This window comes from Arachis stenosperma, chromosome 2 (assembly GCF_014773155.1).
Source record: "Arachis stenosperma cultivar V10309 chromosome 2, arast.V10309.gnm1.PFL2, whole genome shotgun sequence".
NCBI lineage: Eukaryota > Viridiplantae > Streptophyta > Magnoliopsida > Fabales > Fabaceae > Arachis > Arachis stenosperma.
Genome location: NC_080378.1, coordinates 4,207,762 through 4,223,473, shown reverse-complemented (window position 1 = coordinate 4,223,473; position 15,712 = coordinate 4,207,762). Strand labels below are relative to the sequence as shown.

The 15,712-nt window shown below is 37.6% G+C and overlaps 1 protein-coding gene across 1 annotated transcript; it reads left to right on the top strand.

Moving 5' to 3' along the window:
- The first annotated feature begins 5,299 nt into the window (after positions 1-5,299).
- Positions 5,300-7,450, top strand: LOC130961719 (uncharacterized). The gene is made up of 4 exons (XM_057887707.1): positions 5,300-5,603; positions 5,865-6,076; positions 6,461-6,728; positions 6,975-7,450. The coding sequence occupies exons 1-4, from the start codon at positions 5,325-5,327 to the stop codon at positions 7,269-7,271; spliced, it is 1,056 nt and encodes a 351-aa protein (XP_057743690.1). The 5' UTR covers positions 5,300-5,324; the 3' UTR covers positions 7,272-7,450.
- The last annotated feature ends 8,262 nt before the right edge of the window (positions 7,451-15,712 follow it).

The window sequence follows — 15,712 nt, the reverse complement described above, 5'->3', positions numbered from 1 at the left end:
TCTTATCTTTTCCTTAATATTAATATTATAAATTAGTGAATAATCCATCACCAATTATTCAATCCCACCATTAAAATCGTGTATCATTCTCTTTATAAAAAATTTCATTGTTTTTCTTTCGAACATCCATCCATCTACTGAATATCTAATTTTTTTTTATTTTTTATCCGTCTATTTAATATCCACTTTTTGTTCATCGTTAATTGACAATCACCGTTGCAGCAATCAGTAAAGGTCCAATCAATTTTTTTCATTGTTCAGAAAACAATCCATCGTTTTGATTACAAAATCGAGGTAAGTGGATAGAATCTCTAATTTTTCAATTATTCGTTTCGATATTTTATTCGTAAAATTGATTGTGTAATGAAAAAATGTTTTTTTTTATCTTTTATTAACTGACAAGACATTGAGAATTACTAAAAAGAAAATAGATGTTATTATTTTTTATTACTAATTAGCTAGCAATCAGGGATGGACCTAGAGGGGGCGAGTAGTGGCCTGGACCCCCCAAAATTTTAAGAAATTATACTTATATATAAGATTTGTGTTTAAAAAATAAAAACAAATATTAGGTAATTTAATAGTTTTATATGTATTATTTTTCACTATGTAATAGATTTATGTCTTAATTGTTAATTCATTAATATTTTTACCTAACTAATTTAATATCATACCCTCAAGTCTTTGTACCTTTCAAATTAGTTTTTATATAATATTTTTTATATTTATTTTTTTTAAAAATCATTTGTTTTTTTATATTAATATATTTAACATTCATATTTTTATATTAATAATAACTTAAGTAGTTATGCTTTGGTAATCACATTATATACTGTAGATATTATTTTCTTGTAAAAAATATTAATTCTTCTTCTAAATTCATATTGGTAAAAGAAAAATTTTATAAAGATATCGTATATCTTGTATTCTACAATGGTACCGTGTCTTTCAATTAATTAATAATTTATAATTTATTTTCAAATTTTTTTAAAACTTTTGAAAGAATGAATTTTAATTAATAAGATATGGGATCATTTTTAGCAAATCCCGTTATAAATTATATGGTATTTTATAAATTTGTAATGTACAATTGTTAAAGTTATATTTTATTTATGTAATTATCATATTAAAAATAAAATTATTGGAAAAAATTATAATTATATGTATCTTAATAAATCTATTAAAAAACTAACTCCAATAACTATATGTTAATTATTTTTATAGATTAAAAAAAATTATATAAAAATTGGCACCTCAATATTAAAATCTCTGGATCCGTCCCTGCTAGCAATATACGAATCTATCTATTTTATGTAATGTTATAAGATGGAGTGTACTGATTTTTTTTTCATTGGACATTTTAAGATGTCAGGTATATTTACGGACACTGAGATGAATGAGCAATACCAGGAGGACAATGACTTTAACCAACAAGAAGAGCTAGTAAGTGACCAATATATGATGGATGAACAGAATGAATTCGAACAAGATTTCAGAGATGAATTTATTGAGGGAGCGTTTTTTTCTGAATTTGATATGTCAGAAGATATCCTTGAAGTCGCTTATGCGGTTGACTCCGTGCAAGACATTACAACTTTGAAATTTAGTGAGAATTTTGCGGAGAAAATTGGCAAATACCACTTTTCTACTTTGCAGCTTGCATTTGATTTTTATATGAAGTACTCAAAGTCGAAGAGTTTTAGTGCAAGGAAGAGCAAGACCTTCAAGAATAGTACTGGCGAGATATACAAACAAAAGTTTGTATGTCATAGGCAAGGATTCAGGATGGAGAAATATTACACGATGGAAAAAAAGGAAGAAGGAGCCTAGATTGGAAACAAGAACTGGATGTGAAGCCCGAATGGATGTTAAATTTGTACCAGAAACTGGAAGGTGGCATATCTTTTATTTCTCTGACAAACACAACAATGATCTATTGGATACACAATTCAGTGCTATTTACTTACAGGACAAAAGCAATGTCTTCATGGCAAAGTACTTCTGTGTGAGGTTACATGCTTTGTTTGGAGCAGCTCTGGCTTGTGGGCTGGTAGCGGCTAGAGTGGTTTAACAACAGTTCTATGCATGCAAGAGACCATATCTCTGAAGATGGAAGCTGTCTCAGAATTTTATACTGATTCTTTGCATTCTTCATTTCAAGTGTTTTTCATTTGTCTCCACTTCTTATGGCCAACTAAATAGTGGAGAAAATTTATATCTTATATGTTGAGATACCAATCTAGTTAGGAGTCTCACTTAGGCTTTTTTGATAGTTTAACATTTTTTGGTGTTACATACAAGGACACATACCTTTGTTTGTTTTCAAATCTGATTGCTCCTTGTCCAGTTGTCCCTAATGATGTAATTGCATAGTTTGTAGTCCAAGTGAATATATGCACGGTTGATTTTTCTATGTTACCTAAGAAACTCTAGAATGGAAATCCAATTTACCACATATTCTCTACAATTAAAATATGTGTAATGAATTTTTCATTCCCCTCGGAATTTTTTCATTATGTGGTCTCACCTTGGTTTTTCTAGCCGAACCAAGAATTTCTATATCTCATATCATACAGTATTAAAATTAAAAGGTATTTAGTAAGTCCCTATGAAATATGAAGGGTTAAGAACGATTTTGGTTCTTAAGGTATAGGCTAAAATTTTTTTCGTTTCTAATCTTTTTTTTGTATACGAAATTGTCTTTTTTACTTAGATGTTAAAATTTTGGATCGAATTACCCATAATAAAAAATTATAAAATGAAAAAAAAAAGAGAAAGAGTGTCTCTGTTCGTCTGAAAGGGGAAGGGAAGAAAAAGAAGGGGGAAGGAAAGAAGAAGAAGCTGTTCTTTATGTAATTTGAATTTCTGGTTTGCTATTCTAATTTATTGCTTCTTGATTTTTCGTTATGTTGTTTTAAAAAAGTCTCTCTTTCCAAATGCAATATATAATAATCATGATTGATTGTTCTTATGGTTACTCTTATCAAGATTTTTTTATCTATTAGCAATATATATAAAATTAATTAAAATAGAGAGGTCAAATTTTATAAGATGCAAAAATCCAAAATAGAATGCAAACAAATAAAAAGACATGGAATTTTTTTATTTATAAATTAATTTAATAATATAAAATATAATTTACAAGACATAATATTTGTATGCAATTGTTGTTGAAATAATAAACGAAAATAACATTACTACATCAAAATAATATGAGTTTTTTAAACTAAAGTATCTATAAATTGCATAGAAATAGAGAAAAATTGTAGAAGCCACAAAACGATAAATATCTATTTAAGAAGTCATTGAAAAATAACTAAAGAAGTACATCCACCAAACATAACAAATAAATTGACAATAACCAAAGTATTAAGTTTTATCTAGATTACTACTATAATCTTTACATCTTATGGTTAGTGTGCAATTTCCAAAAATCATCGGCGACGCTATAATTTGTGCCTTCTTATGGTTGATCCGATTTCAGAGTAATGCGAATATCGTGATCCTCAAGCTGCAATTTATTCACTATAAATTAGTACAAAAAAATGGTAAGTGAATAATTTTTTTTGTAAATTTTTTTTGTTAAAAAAATAGTAAGCTGCAACTTATTCACTATAATTTTTTTTGTTAAAAAAATGGTAAGCTGCAACTTATTCACTATAAATTAGAGATTCTATCCACTTACCTCGATTTTGTAATCAAAACGATGGATTGTTTTCTGAACACTACAATAAAAAAAATTGATTGGACTTTTGCTGATTGCTGCAACGGGTGATTGTCAATTAACGATGAACAAAAAGTGGATATTAAATAGACGGATAAAAATAAAAAAAATTAGATATTCAGTAGATGGATGGATGTTCGAAAGAAAAACAATGAAATTTTTTATAAAGAGAATGATACACGATTTTAATGGTGGGATTGAATAATTGGTGATGGATTATTCACTAATTTATAATATTAATATTAAGGAAAAGATAAGATTAGAGTATCTAAATCAAAATAAAACCTTAAAAAAGGAAGATAGAATTTTAAAGATGAGATAGATGAATAAGAAGATAATTTTTAAAAACGAAAACAAGACTGACGTAATACATCGCGTTCCAATCGATTGAATTATCATTTCAATCGATTGAATTTGAACTCACACATACTACAATCGATTGAAATTGGCAAATTCATATTGTTTGGGTAAATTCAATCGATTGAGTCACAAAAGCAATCGATTGAATTTGGTGAGACTCAGGTTGTTTTGAAGCATTCAATCGATTGAAAATTCTAAACAATTGATTGAATTACAAAAATCTAATTTTTATTCATCGTTCAATCGATTGGATCGTATGACCAATCGATTGAGTTATGCGAAAACCATGCTTTTGGCAATTTTCAATCGATTGTTTAGTGGTAAACTGTAATCCAATCGATTGATTCATTATTCCAATCGATTGGTTTTCGCAGAAAACACAATTTTATGATTCCTCGCGAACGACACGAATCAAATTTAATATTTTAATCGATTGTAATGGCCAAAAAATTGTTTTTGTATTTGATTGTTAATGAACATGATAGATTTATGATAAATTAATTATTTATAAAATAAAAAATTATTTTTATAATTATATAAAATATATGGGTCAATTTATAATTAAAATTAGTTAAAGGACTATGTAGCAGTTGTTAAAAAATCTTAAAAAACATGTTTTCTACTTGGACCACTAAGTGGTCCAAAGGTTCCTGGACCACCAAATCCTGAGCCAAGTGTTTAATCTAAAATTATTTAAAGACTAAAATGAGGATATACTCAAAAAAAACAAAGGATAAGAGAGAAAATAGGGTTAGTTGCTGTCTTGTTGGTCAGAAAATGTAGAACTTGTTGCCCAAGTTTCAAGTTCTTACACCTTGCTGCACAAGTTGCATTTGATGACGTGTCAAATCCCCATTGGGTCTAACTGAGCAAAACGAATAACTACTTTCTGGGGAATCTGAGGTAGTTACAAACGTGGAAATTTGTCTGCGTGTTTAAAACTTAAATTTTAAATTAAATAAAAGTGTTACTAATTCCTAAAATTTTAAAAGTATGATTAAATAAAAATTAAAAAAATAATATAATAAAATAATTAAATTTAAAATCTGATTAAAAGATAAACTTTAAAGAATAAATTTTTTTTCTTTTATTTTGTTGCATCAGCCCTAATTTCTAGAGAATCTCGGGCCCATGTAGAAACGTGGAAATTTTTTATTTTTTCTTCGTATATAAAAAGCACGCACTAGGGGTTCAGTTCCCAGTTGAACTCATCACAACAATATTCATTATTCAATTATTGATGGTGGTTCCTTTTTTTATTCCCAAAACAATGGCGTTAAAAACAAATGCACTTTTGTTGGTTCCATTGATAGGAGGAGCGTTGGCATACCGGGCAGTCCGAGCAGCTCCTCCAAAACCTCCGGTGATTACGTCAACAAGAATAAGGCTGAGGGATGGCAGACATTTGGCGTACAAAGAGTTTGGTGTTCCAAAAGAATTGGCGAAGAACAAGATCGTCTTCATGCATGGTTTTGCTTCTTCCAGACATGATACTGCCATTGCAGATATCCTTCGTCCTGTATTTCTTCCTTTCATATTCACTATTTCTTTAAAAAAAATAATAGTAAAGATGATAACAATTTATTATTTTTTGTTATCAGTTAGTTATAAATTCAATTCTTTCAGTTTAGTTCTTTTAATTTAATAATTTAAAAATATACTTTTAAATATTAATACATAGCTGAAAACTAAAAATAATAAAAATTTGATAGCTCTTTAGTATTATTTTTATTAAATCTTTAGTTTTGTATTGATGATGGTGATAATGATAATGGATTAGGGTGTTCTTGAGGAACTGGGAGCATACATTGTGTCTTTTGATAGACCAGGATACGGTGAGAGTGATCCGGATCCTAACCGAACTCCGAAAAGCTTGGCTTTTGATGTTGAAGAGCTTGCTGATAAGCTGCAACTTGGACCCAAGTTTTATGCCATTGGATACTCCATGGGAGGTCAGGCTGTTTGGGGTCTCCTCAAGTACATTCCTCACAGGTAGGATATGTCAAGTAATTCTATACTGACGTGTGACACGCTATATTAGCATATAATTAGGAGTAATACTAGAATTTTTCGTTAGAATTTATTATTTTTTTTGTTATTAGTTAGTTATTAATATTTAAAATGATGGAATAAAATATATTGTTAATTTATTAAAATTGATCCTAATAATTCTTGACGACAATAGCAATAAATGACTATGAATTGATTATCATATTTTTTGTTTAGTTTCTTTCTTTCGTTGTTGTTTAACTTTATTGTGTTGAGTTTATTTATTATATATTGTTAATTTTTTAATATTTTTTATAATTATTATATCAATATTTTTTTATAAAATTACAACAAATTAAATGATAAAAATATTTTTATTAAATACAGACTTGCTGGAGCAACATTGATGACACCAGTGACTAACTATTGGTGGAGTGGCTTCCCTTCCAAGTTATCGAAAATGGCTTATTCCAAACAACCAAGGCAAGACCAATGGGCAGTTGGAGTTGCACATCACCTGCCATGGCTGACATATTGGTGGATGACTCAGAAGTGGTTTCCAGCATCAAGTGTTTTGTCACAGAATCCAGCTATTTTATCTCAGCAAGATTTATCTTTGCTCTTTTCTCCTAACGTTCCACCAAGACAATATCAGGTTATATAATTCTTACTTCATTTACCTAGCCAATTTAAAAAAAAAAAAATTTAATACCTAAAACAAAATGTTTTAATATAAAAACAAGAATTTAATTTTAACATATTCTCTTTATAAACCGTCTTACATAAATATATTACATATCAAAATTAAAATCTTAAAAATGTATTTTGAGAAATTGAATTTAATTTCTTGAAATATTAAACTCATAAATAATATTAAAAAAAATTATTTTTTTTGTTGCAGTCACAAGTGTTACAACAAGGTGAATCTGAATCTGTTTGCCGAGACATGATCGTTGGATTTGGAAATTGGGATTTTGATCCCTTTGAAATTGAAAATCCTTTTCCAAATAATGAAGGACAAGTTCATCTATGGCAAGGGGAGGAAGATAAACTTGTCCCTACTATGCTACAACGCTATATTGGTCAAAACATTCCATGGATTCAATATCATGAATTGCCAGGTTCAGGGCACATGTTTCCGTTAATGGCGGATGTGAATGAAGCCATTCTCAGAACACAATTAGTGGGTGAAAAGTAGTAGTGCATTATAATAAGTTTGTTATCATTTTAAATTTAACTTATTATGCCTAGTTAGGGTTAGATTTAGGTTTTATCGTTTTTGCCTGGTATTTAATTTCAATAAGTTGGATTGTAATTATTTTTAGTTAAGACTGAATTATCTATATACAATAAATTTTAGCATAATTTATATTTGAGTTCAGTTAATTTTATTTTCAAACGTCTTTGTATTATATATTTTTATTTTCTGTTTCATATTTAGAATTTTATAAAAAAAGTAATAAAATTCTGTTTTTTTATTTTCATTTTATATTTTTTTATTTTTTCAAAATTCTAACAACCCAAAACACTAAAAATAAAAGTACCAAATAAGGTGAAAACTCATGTAAAGTCGACTTCACGTGCTTTTAATATTTAAAAGTCGTTAGATGAAAATTTAGTCAAATAAGTTAAATTATCTAACAATTCTCAGGTATTAACTTCACGTGAAGTTAATATTTAAAAACTGTTAGATAAAAATTTAGACAAACAAGTCAAATTATCTAACAGTTCTCAAATATTAATTTCACGTAAAGTTGACTATTAATCATAACTAGAGATCAATATTGTAAATGGTAATTGTTCATACCCTGGCCCAATGCTAAGGGCCCAGGTCCAATCGAAAGGCCTAATCCAATAGATTAAACCTAGCAAAGCACCCACCTCCGCTCAAGAGGTCGGTGTCAACCCCGACTTGGTACGAAGAAGTCGGTTGTGAGATTAGCTGGCAGATAAATACTCATTCAAATGAGTAACCGCCCCTAAAATCTCTCTAACCACTTCATAAAGCCGTATCTTAACCTCCCTAAGATAATGGGACGGTTACCATCCTAAAGATGCGGCACTACTCCAACGGTGGTTATTGGCTCACCACTATAAATACACTGACACCCCTCAGGTATCACTAAGTCCAATACTCTATAAGACCTGCTTACACCCTTGCTAACTTAGGCATCGGAGTGTCTTTGCAGGTACCACCCCCCATTCACACGCGCGCACAAGTCGGACGGAGCCTCCCGAGTTGCGAACCTACCTGGAGTCCTCCTCTATTATACACTTGGGCCGCCGAACGCCATCCATTGGACTAATCTCCGGTTACCTACCGTAACATTGGCGCCGTTGCCGGGGACCCGCGAGATCATCCCTCGATGGCAGAAAGATCCCATGAAGAAGGCCATGTTGAGACGGATTCTGAGCAAGAGAATCTAGACATGGGCAATGACAATGAAGACACAGCCCTACATCAAGACAATGATCAACACAGAGAGGGTACCTCCGGAGTAAAGAATCCGAAGGTAAATTCCTCAGATGGGCGTGAATCAGAAAAAGGCGGACCAGCTCACGTAGCTGAACTAATGGGATTGGTCCATAGCCGCCTGGAGCAATTGGAACAGGAACGGGAGAGGCAAAAGGAAACCGAAAGGTACCTTAAAGAAGAGATGGAACGGCGAAAAGAGTTAGAAAGAAAACTCTTGCAGCTAGAATCCTCTCTCAAGAACTCCCGCGATGAAGGAGAAGATCAACTCCCAGGCGGAGAAGATCCTTTCAGCGAGGACATAATGAGGGCAAAGGTTCCAAGGAACTTCAAAAGCCCCGACATGGACCTCTATGATGGAACTACGGATCCAAAGCATCATCTTAGCAATTTTAAAAGTCGGATGTATCTGGCTGACGCCTCCGACGCTACGAGATGCAAGGCTTTCCCGACCACTTTATCGAAAGCAGCGATGAAGTGGTTCGATAGCCTTCCCCCAAGATCCATCACTAGTTTTGAAGACCTCTCGAGGAAATTCTTGATGAGGTTCTCAATCCAAAGAGATAAGGTAAAACATGCACCGAGCCTCCTGGGAATAAAGCAGGAGGTCGGAGAGTCTTTACGAGCCTATATGGAAAGGTTCAATAAGGCATGTTTAGAGATCCAAGACCTGCCCACAGAGGCAGTGATAATGGGGTTAGTCAACGGACTCAGAGAAGGCCCTTTCTCACAGTCCATATCTAAAAGACACCCCGTTTCTCTAAGTGATGTACAAGAAAGGGCCGAGAAGTACATCAACATGGAAGAGAACGCAAAACTTAGAGACCTGAGTTCACGACCGGGACCTACTTCCTCCTCTAAGGAGAGGGAAAGGGAAGTCAGGAAGAAGGAAGAACCCAGTCTCGAGAGGCCCAGGAAATATCACTCTTATACTCCTCTAAAGACCTCTATAGTGGACGTATACAGAGAGATTTGCAACACTGAAAGGCTGCCACCCCCAAGACCCATTAAAAATAAAAAAGGGGGAAGTCGCAGCGAGTATTGCGAGTACCATAAGATATATGGTCACTCCACCAACGACTGTTACGACCTCAAAAATGTGATAGAAAAGCTGGCTAGAGAAGGTCGGCTTGATAGATATCTCATGGAGAGGTCGGACACCCATGGAAAGAGAAAGCGAGATGATATGGACAGGAGAGATCCTCCACCCCAGACCCCTGAGAGGCACGTCCACATGATCTCAGGAGGATTTGCGGGAGGAGGAATAACCAAATCTTCTCGCAAAAGACATCTCAAAAGAGTCTACCAAGTCGAGGAAGAAACCCCCGACTTCCCCACTATCTCATTTACAAAAGAAGATGGGCAAGGGATAATCCCCGGGCATGATGACCCCGTGGTGATAACTATGATCCTAGCTAATGCCCATCTCCACAGAACCCTAGTAGATCAAGGAAGCTCGGCGGACATCCTTTTCAAGCCCGCCTTCGACAAGCTAGGGTAAGATGAAAAAGAGTTGAGAGCTTACCCCGACACTCTATACGGGTTGGGGGATACGCCAATAAAACCACTGGGATTTTTGCCCCTTCACACAACTTTCGGAAAAGGGGAAAAATCGAGGACTTTGAACATAGATTTCATAGTCATCGATGAAGGGTCAGCCTACAATGCCTTAATTGGCAGGACTACCCTTAATCGACTCGGAGCAGTGGTATCAACTCCTCACCTCTGCATGAAATTCCCGACTCCAGGGGGAATAGCAACGGTGAGAGGAGATCAAAAATTGGCAAGGAAGTGCTATAACGAAAGCCTAAATCTGAGAGGAAAGGGCAAAGAAGTCCACACCATAGAGCTGGGCGGCACAAGGACAAGAGAAGAGCTACGACCCCAGCCGGGTGGAAAAACCGAGGAGATACAAGTCGGTAAAGAGGAAGGAAAAACGACTTACATAGGAGCCAACCTAGGGGAAACCCTGAAACAAAGGTTGGGTGAACTCCTAAAAGCTAATTCCGACCTCTTCGCCTGGAAGGCTTCCGACATGCCCGGGATTGATCCCGAGCTCATGTCTCACAGGCTCTCGGTTTACCCAGGGTCCCGACCTGTACAGCAAAGAAGACGCAAGCTCGGCCCAGAGAGGGCCTCCATAGTAGAAGAGCAAGTACAGGCGCTCCTGGAAGCCGGCTTTATCAGAGAGGTCAAATACCCAACATGGCTAGCCAATGTAGTGCTAGTCCAAAAACAAAACGGTAAATTGAGGATGTGCGTCGACTATACCGACCTGAATAAGGCCTGTCCTAAGGACCCTTATCCCTTACCAAGTATTGATACCCTGGTAGACTCCAGCTCAGGGTACCAATACCTATCATTCATGGACGCCTACTCGGGATATAACCAAATCCCGATGCATGAACCCGACCAAGAGAAAACATCGTTCATCACACCAAAAGCCAACTACTGCTACGTGGTCATGCCATTCGGATTGAAGAATGCAGGAGCTACGTACCAAAGGCTGATGAACAAAGTGTTTTCCCCCCACCTAGGGAGCCTAATGGAGGTATACGTCGACGACATGTTAGTAAAAACCAAGCAAGAAGTCGACCTCTTAACCGACCTCTCACAAGTTTTCGACACTATAAGGTTGCATGGGATGAGATTAAATCCCGCAAAATGCGCCTTTGCAGTAGAAGCAGGGAAATTTCTAGGCTTCATGCTAACACAAAGAGGGATTGAGGCCAATCCCGACAAGTGCAGAGCCATCCTAGAAATGAAGAGCCCGACTTGTTTAAGAGAGGTTCAACAGCTCAATGGCCGACTTGCAGCCCTCTCCAGATTTATGGCAGGATCAGCACTAAAATCCCTTCCATTATTCTCCCTGTTAAGGAAGGGATGCCAGTTTGAATGGACTCCGGAATGTGAGGAGGCGTTCCAAGAGTTCAAAAATTTCTTAAGCCAACCTCCTATCTTGACCCGACCAATACCAGGAAAAGACCTCGTCCTATACCTATCCGTCGCAAACAGGGCTGTCTCATCAGCCCTGATCACAGAAGACGAGGTCGGTCAACACCCGGTCTACTTTACCAGTAAGGTTCTACAAGGCCCTGAGCTAAGGTACCACAAACTAGAAAAGTTTGCTTATTCCTTAGTGATAGCCTCGCGAAGGCTACGACCTTACTTTCAGGCTCATACAATAAGAGTCCGTACAAACCAACCCATGAAGCAAATCCTCCAAAAGACGGATGTTGCAGGGAGAATGGTTCAATGGGCGATAGAACTCTCCGAGTTGGATTTGAGATACGAAACTCGGACTGCAATTAAAGCCCAATGCCTCGCCGACTTCATCGCGGAATATGCAGGTGAACAAGAGGAAAAATCGACCACATGGGAACTCTATGTAGACGGATCCTCCAACAAGACAGGGAGCGGCGCAGGCATAATATTGGTAGATGAAAAAGGGACCCAGATAGAGGTCTCCTTAAAATTTGAATTTCCGGCTTCAAACAATCGGGCAGAATATGAAGCCTTGATTGCCGGATTAAAGTTAGCAGAAGAAGTTGGCGCTACAAAGGTGATGATCTACAGCGACTCACAAGTGGTGACTTCCCAAATAAGTGGAGAGTATCAGGCAAAAGACCCCAATATGAAGAAATACTTGGAAAAAACCTTGGAACACCTCGGGCGCTTTGCGGAAACCGAGGTCATGCACATAACTCGGGATCTAAATAGCAGAGCTGACGCCCTATCCAAGTTAGCAAGTACCAAACCCGGAGGGAACAATAGAAGCCTGATCCAGGAAACCCTCCAAGAGCCCTCGGTATCAAAAACAGAGGATCAACAAAAGGTACTTGAGGTAGTCGGCCTAAATCTCGGATGGATGAATCCCCTAGTCGAATACCTAAAATTCGACATCCTCCCCAAAGAGGAGAAAGAGGCTAAAAAGATCCGAAGGGAAGCACAACATTATACATTGGTGAGAAATGTCCTTTACAGAAGAGGGATATCAACATCATTGCTGAAGTGTGTACCGACCTCAAGAACCACCGAGGTGTTGGAGGAAGTACATAGTGGAATCTGCGGAAATCACCTCGGAGCAAGGTCACTGGCTAGAAAAGTGATCCGAGCAGGATTCTATTGGCCGACCTTGCAGAAAGATGCAACCGACTTTGTGAAAAAATGCCAACCATGTCAGATGCATGCAAATTTCCACGTGGCTCCCCCAGAAGAGCTTATCAGTATAACTTCCCCTTGGCCTTTCGCAAAATGGGGAATGGATTTGTTAGGTCCTTTTCCCCAAGCACCAGGGCAAGTCAAATACTTGATCGTGGGAATAGATTACTTCACAAAGTGGATAGAAGCAGAACCACTAGCTACTATCACCGCTCAAAGAAGTCGCAGGTTCCTCTACAAAAACATTATCACAAGGTATGGAATACCTTATTCCATCACCACAGATAATGGGACCCAGTTCACCGACGCCTCCTTCAGAAGTTTTGTAGCCAGTATGAAAATCAAACATCAATTCACCTCGGTAGAACACCCACAAGCCAACGGGCAAGCCGAGGCAGCCAACAAAGTCATACTGGCAGGACTAAAGAAGAGATTACAGGAAGCAAAGGGAGCTTGGGCTGACGAGCTCCCCCAAGTGCTATGGGCTTATAGGACGACCCTACAATCCGCCACAGGAGAAACACCCTTCCGGCTAGTCTACGGCGTAGAAGCCATGATTCCTATAGAAATCAGTGAGCAAAGCCCAAGGGTAATTCTCCATGATGAGGTCGGAAATGTACAGGGGCACAAAGAGGAGCTCGACTTGCTCCCCGAGGTCCGAGAGAACGCCCAGATAAGAGAAGCGGCATTAAAGCAAAGGATGACTACCAGATACAACAAGAAAGTCATTCGACGAACATTTGCCTTAGATGACTTGGTCCTAATCAGAAACGACATTGGAGTCAACAAATCGGGAGATGGAAAGCTCGCCGCAAATTGGAAAGGGCCATACAAAATCAAGGAAGTGTTAGGAAAAGGTTATTATAAAGTAACCGACCTGGACGGCAATGAGCTACCAAGGTCGTGGCATGCTTGTAATATGAAAAGGTACTACAGTTAGAAGCGAACTCTACTCCCTGATGTACTCTTTTCCCAGCTTCATGATTTTTTCCCAAAAAAGGGTTTTTTCTGGAGAGGGGTTTTTAACGAGGCATCATAGTAGAGGCTAAGGGAAAATATACTGTCAAGACCCATAGTAGCAAAAAGGTACCTTCCCGATTAATAAAGATCTTTTTTCATTTATAATATCTCTTATATCCTCCTTTATTTTTCTAAGTCTTTCTACGAAACGCGCCGACTTAAGCTCGACAAAGCGTGAAAATCCCATGAACCGACCTAGATGGTCGTCAGGATAAAACGACGAGGTACAAGTCGGTGTAAAGAGGTTATACAAGTCGATCGTAAAAACTCGGGAACCAACCCGACTCATAAGTCGGAAAGAGATCCCGAGTAGGAAAACTTGGAAAAACTTTGATCCACAGATCGGAGTATAACACCGAGTAGAAGAAAAACGCATCGCAAAAATAACCTAAGTCATAAAAACTCACTAAAGCAAAGTCGAGTACAAAGGATAACAAAAGAGATATGACAACCTGAAAAGTTTAAAGCTTGCATACAAGCCTTTCCACGAAAAAGGCTCGAAAAAATAATGCAAGCTAGCAGAAGGTTTTTCGAAAAGATCAAACATATTTCAAAACAGAAAAGCATGTACACGCATAAGGTAACTTAAACCCTTATCTAAAAAAGGGCGTTTATTTTGTTAAAAATCCTTATCCAAAAAAGGGCACGGATCATTTTGTTTACGGCCTCAAAAGGCCAAGAAGCAAATTGTTCAACACCACCAGCAAATAAATAGGAGTTTAAAAAAGGGGGGACCCACAGGCCGGGCCCCCATATAGCCATTAAAAATAAGAATCATTTCTTCAAAGGAGTAGAGAAATCACCACCGCTAGGAGGAGCGCCACCAGGACCGGGAGGAGGAACGGAGGAAGAACCCGAGGCATCCGTAGGTCGAGGAGGAGACTCAATAATCCTCTGTCCCCGAGTCTTTAGGTCTGACTCGGAAACGACCTCGGGGACAGGAGGATAAACAATGGCGCCATCAATAACTACCTTGTCGGGATGTAAAGGAGAAAGGTCCAAGTCGGGAGCGATAACTCTGACTTGTTCCAAGAAAATTCTCCAAGACTCCTCGGCACCGTCGGCGATAGAGTCCTCCAACTCGGCGTATGCGTTCCGAGAGTTCAGCAAGTCCTTCCTCACGGCCACAATATCTTGAAACAAGCTGTGGTAGCTATCTTGCGCCGTCTTCCTCAGATTAGCCTCCAAAGTACATTGGGCCCGTAGCTTACCCTCCTCCTCCTTCAGGTGATCCCTCTCCTTCCTCAACTTATCCCTCTCCTCCTTTAGCTCCTTCTCATGTTTTTCAAAAATACGAAGTCTCCCCTCCAACTCCTCAACCCTCGAGGTTGCACCCAAGGAGCTAAGGGGAGCCTTCTCAAAAATGTCCAAAAGTTTGCCACAAACACCCGCCGTCCTAAAACTCTCCTCGGCCATGGTGGTAAGGTGATTTCGAACAGAAACATCATCCATATGTATAAAAGGATAGATGTTCTTTCGGACGAATGCCATAGCATCCGCCTTAACCCCACCATCGAAGGAAGAAGAGCCAGACTCTGAAGTCTTGCGCTTCTTCTTCTCGGGTTCGGAGAGAATTTGGGCAGAGGGGGGTGGTCGGGGCAAACTCGAGGAAGAGATTACAATAGGTTGAGTAGGAGTGCCAGTGTTTTTAGGAGGAGGAGGTAGAGGGGGAGGAGAGGTGACCGCCCCGGACCTAGCCCGGGACTTCGCCTTGGCCTCCCGGACCCTTTGGTAGGCCTCCTGAGCATTCTTTTTTGCCATATCTACAAAAGAAAACAAAAGTTACAAGTCGGTAAAACATAAATCGGCGAAAAACTACTCGGAAATAAAGAATGCATGCACTACCTATTTGAGATTGAACGAAAGTCGGTGTTCCCTGAAGAATTTTTCTGGTATCCAAATATGGAGACTTCCCCCACGCTTCTCGGAAAAACCCTACAATGGCCGCCTCCACCTCGTCTAGGTCATCTAGACCAATCTTTTCG

Coding starts and splice junctions, on each gene's coding strand:
- LOC130961719 (XM_057887707.1), top strand. CDS start 5,325: ATGGTGGTTCCTTTTTTTATTCCCAAAACAATGGCGTTAAAAACAAAT. Junction 5,604..5,864: donor TTGCAGATATCCTTCGTCCT/GTATTTCTTCCT, acceptor ATAATGGATTAG/GGTGTTCTTGAGGAACTGGG. Junction 6,077..6,460: donor CTCAAGTACATTCCTCACAG/GTAGGATATGTC, acceptor TATTAAATACAG/ACTTGCTGGAGCAACATTGA.